Source organism: Leishmania mexicana, contig 8 (assembly GCF_000234665.1).
Source record: "Leishmania mexicana MHOM/GT/2001/U1103 WGS CADB00000000 data, contig 8, whole genome shotgun sequence".
Classification (NCBI taxonomy): domain Eukaryota; phylum Euglenozoa; class Kinetoplastea; order Trypanosomatida; family Trypanosomatidae; genus Leishmania; species Leishmania mexicana.
The window spans coordinates 1-3,449 of NW_003946354.1; the positions used below are offsets into that span (position 1 = coordinate 1).

Sequence of the window (3,449 nt, forward strand, 5' to 3'; positions counted from 1 at the left end):
AATGCTTGATGGTCGGAAGAGGCATAAATTCCGTCAGCCAGTTTAGCCTGACCATCTCATCTGTAACATCATTGGCAACGCTACCTTTGCCATGTTTCAGAAACAACTCTGGCGCATCGGGCTTCCCATACAATCGATAGATTGTCGCACCTGATTGCCCGACATTATCGCGAGCCCATTTATACCCATATAAATCAGCATCCATGTTGGAATTTAATCGCGGCCTCGAGCAAGACGTTTCCCGTTGAATATGGCTCATTTTAGCTTCCTTAGCTCCTGAAAATCTCGATAACTCAAAAAATACGCCCGGTAGTGATCTTATTTCATTATGGTGAAAGTTGGAACCTCTTACGTGCCGATCAAGTCAAAAGCCTCCGGTCGGAGGCTTTTGACTTTCTGCTATGGAGGTCAGGTATGATTTAAATGGTCAGTATTGAGCGATATCTAGAGAATTCGTCGACGACATCCCACGTGTGCGCAGGGAAAGACGGAGACAAACGACGAGAGAGGAAACGACAGAGAAAGGGGCCCGCGAGGAAACGGAGAAGAGAGCGGCCGGCGTGTCTTGAGAGTCGGCAAGCAGCGGCGAAACTCCACCCACTCGCACACACACACAAAACAAAACAAAAGACAGCAAACTGCACGTTCGCTCATCGGTGCCGAACGTTCGGCACCGCCTTCCATCACCACACCTTCCTCTTCATGCCTCCCCTTCCCCCTTCTTCTAGAGACATCAGTGCCTGCACTACCCACACGCGCGCACGCCCCCTCGCGAGAGAGCCAGAGATCGGGTGTAGGCAATGCAGCAGAGGACGGCGTAGAGGAACACACAGCAGCCTCAAGAGACGGGGAAAGTTATGCAAGAGGAGTCGTAGGGGGTTCCTAAAAAGTGCGACAGTGACACACACACACACACAACGGCAGACATACGAAGTCGGTTGGCGGCCATCAACGTCGTCACGCAACAGATGCGCATCACCCATGGGATCGGTACAGGAAAGAGTAGACTAGAAAAGACAGAGAACAGAGACACCACCCTCCCAGGAACGCTTCAGAAACAACATGGCGAAGAGCCCCGCCCCTCCCCTCCCCACACAGTCACCACGCCATCCCAAAGGCCCACGAACGCGCACGGCGTGACACCCACCCACACGCAGTACCCGTGGAAAAGGTGGAGGGAGGAGGAGAGCGAGATGTGACGATATATGCGACGGCCGTACAGTGGAGTGCGCAGCCGCGGCAGGGGTGAGGGGAGGCGGGGTATAGGCGAATCCACACACCGGAAAAAGAAAACGACCCGCACGCCGCCGCCACTCCTCCGACCCGCTTGCCCCATTGCCACACGGCACCGCCGCCTCCCCGTACACACCGCACACGACAAGAACGACAACGATACGATGAGGTACACCAAACAGAAGATAAGCATAGGCGGCAAAGTAAGATTGGACGGCGCATCAGCACAGCTGGAGACGCGCACGCACAGCCCCGCCCTGGAGAGAGAGTGAGTGCACCGATAAGGGGGGGATGCGGGGAGAATTGCTGTTTACCGCCTTGTTCTGGTGGACTGGGCATAAAGCAAAAGGGTGGAGGGGGGGATGAGCCGTACACCGCCTTGCATGTGATATCACTGCTCCACAGAGTGGCAAGAGGAGGGTGGTGGGGGTGGCGAAGGGCAGAACAGCAAGCGCACGCCTTCGCCACAAACACGTCACAGGGAAACAGGAGGGGAGAAACGCTACAGGAACAGAAGAGAGAAAGTCGAAGAGAGAGCCCGGGAAGGATGAAAGCGGCCCATCACGCAGACGCTGGTGGGCGCACACATCTGTTTGTGTGCATGTCAAGGCTGTCGTCACGCACTTTTCGCGCATGCACCGACACTGTCCCTGTCGCGCACATGCTCATCTACCTTCGCCTCTGCCCTTCTTTTCCCGTGCAGTGGAGAGTTGCATCCCTTCACGTCCAACCACACAATCGATGAATGATTGCCGCACGGCGGCAGTCCCATACAACATAGAAGAAGGTGAGGAATCGACCAAGCACGCCGCTACGACCGTTGAGGCTCCTGCTGCGTAGGGGGGCGCATGCACTTCAGGTGGCCCGCGGTCAAATCACCTTGGTGGACACGTACGTCACGGGGGCCATGCCAGGAAGCCGTACCTGGTTCTCCGCCTCGACCGACGGCAGCTCCTCCGATTTGTAGGCGATATAGTTCGTGAACACCGCCGAGTCGCTGTGAATCTGCTTCGCTTCCACCTGCACGTTGCCCTCCAGCTTCTCTGCTGATATTATGCCAATCACGTACGGTCGATCGTAGTTGCTCTTGACGCCCTTTGGGTGTATGCGTGGCACGAGAAGGTACGTCTCCTCGGCCTCCAGCGTGAACCACATGGCGACATCGCGGCCAACAACAAAGTTGAACTCCTCGGAGGGCATTGTCGGGTTCCAGCTGGTGTTCTTCTGCACCTGCTGTACGTCGCCATCCTCCTTGGACACGGTCAACATGATCGGAGCAAAGAGCGCCGCGCCCTCCTTGCGGTCCACGCCGCGCTTGTCGGGTTGCGAGAGGGTGAAAAGCACCCGGGTGGACTCTGAGGCCGTGATCTCAAGAACCGTGCTTGGGATAGTCTTGCAAAACACCCCCTTAACACGGTAGTCCGTCGCGTCGGGGATCGAAAACAAAGCACCGCCTCCGTCGAAGTACTGGATGGCGTCACTCCAGCACATCCAGAAGCTGCCATCCTCCGGGTCCTTCTGGGCGCCGCAGAGGAGGCAGGCATCCTGATTCTCATCCCACTGCCTGGAACCGTAACTCCATGCGCCACTCCACTTGTTCGATGAGCGCCAAGGGTTGCGTACCTTGAACAGCAGGGTACCGCACTCCTCGACAATCACAACGCGCTCTAAAGAGTACGTGTAGCCGGGATGTAAACCGGCGTCCTCGTAGCGGGCACGGAAGGCCCCCGAATCTCTCGCCTGACGGCCGCCCAGGTAGCTCTCTGAATTGTGACCTGGAGTGCTGAGCACAACGCAGGCGCCAGAGCGGGAAAGCTGCACCAGCGCATTCGCCAGCGTGTCCGCCTTTCTCGCGTCCGCCGTTGCCTCCTCCCACTCCTTGTCAAAACGGCACATCGGCGAGCCGCTCAAGTCGGCGAGAGCCTGTAGAGCGTCGCCGCCAGTGATCGCGGCATAGGAACCGTGCACCTTCGCATACGCTTTTTGCAGCAACGAGGCCCACACCTCCGCCGGATCGTCGTACGAGCGCGCAAACACGGGCATGCGGTTGAACGTGGGCAAGTAGTCGTCCAGAATGAGGATGTGCCACCAGCCGTTTTTGCTGATCAGCACGCGGTACGCACCGACCGCCTTCTCCTCCGGCGAGCCCTGTGCGAAAATACTGCGGACCATCGCCTCATTCTCCGCCATGATGGCCACGGCGCACATAAACCACG

At 57.6% G+C, this 3,449-nt stretch overlaps 1 protein-coding gene across 1 annotated transcript; it reads right to left on the reverse strand.

Annotated features, from left to right (window-relative positions):
* Positions 1-2,103: 2,103 nt before the first annotated feature.
* Positions 2,104-3,441, reverse strand: LmxM_30_0440b_1 (uncharacterized protein; the record flags this gene model as incomplete). The annotated part of the gene is made up of 1 exon (XM_003886450.1): positions 2,104-3,441. The coding sequence occupies one exon, from the start codon at positions 3,439-3,441 to the stop codon at positions 2,104-2,106; it is 1,338 nt and encodes a 445-aa protein (XP_003886499.1).
* Between the last annotated feature and the right edge of the window lie 8 nt (positions 3,442-3,449).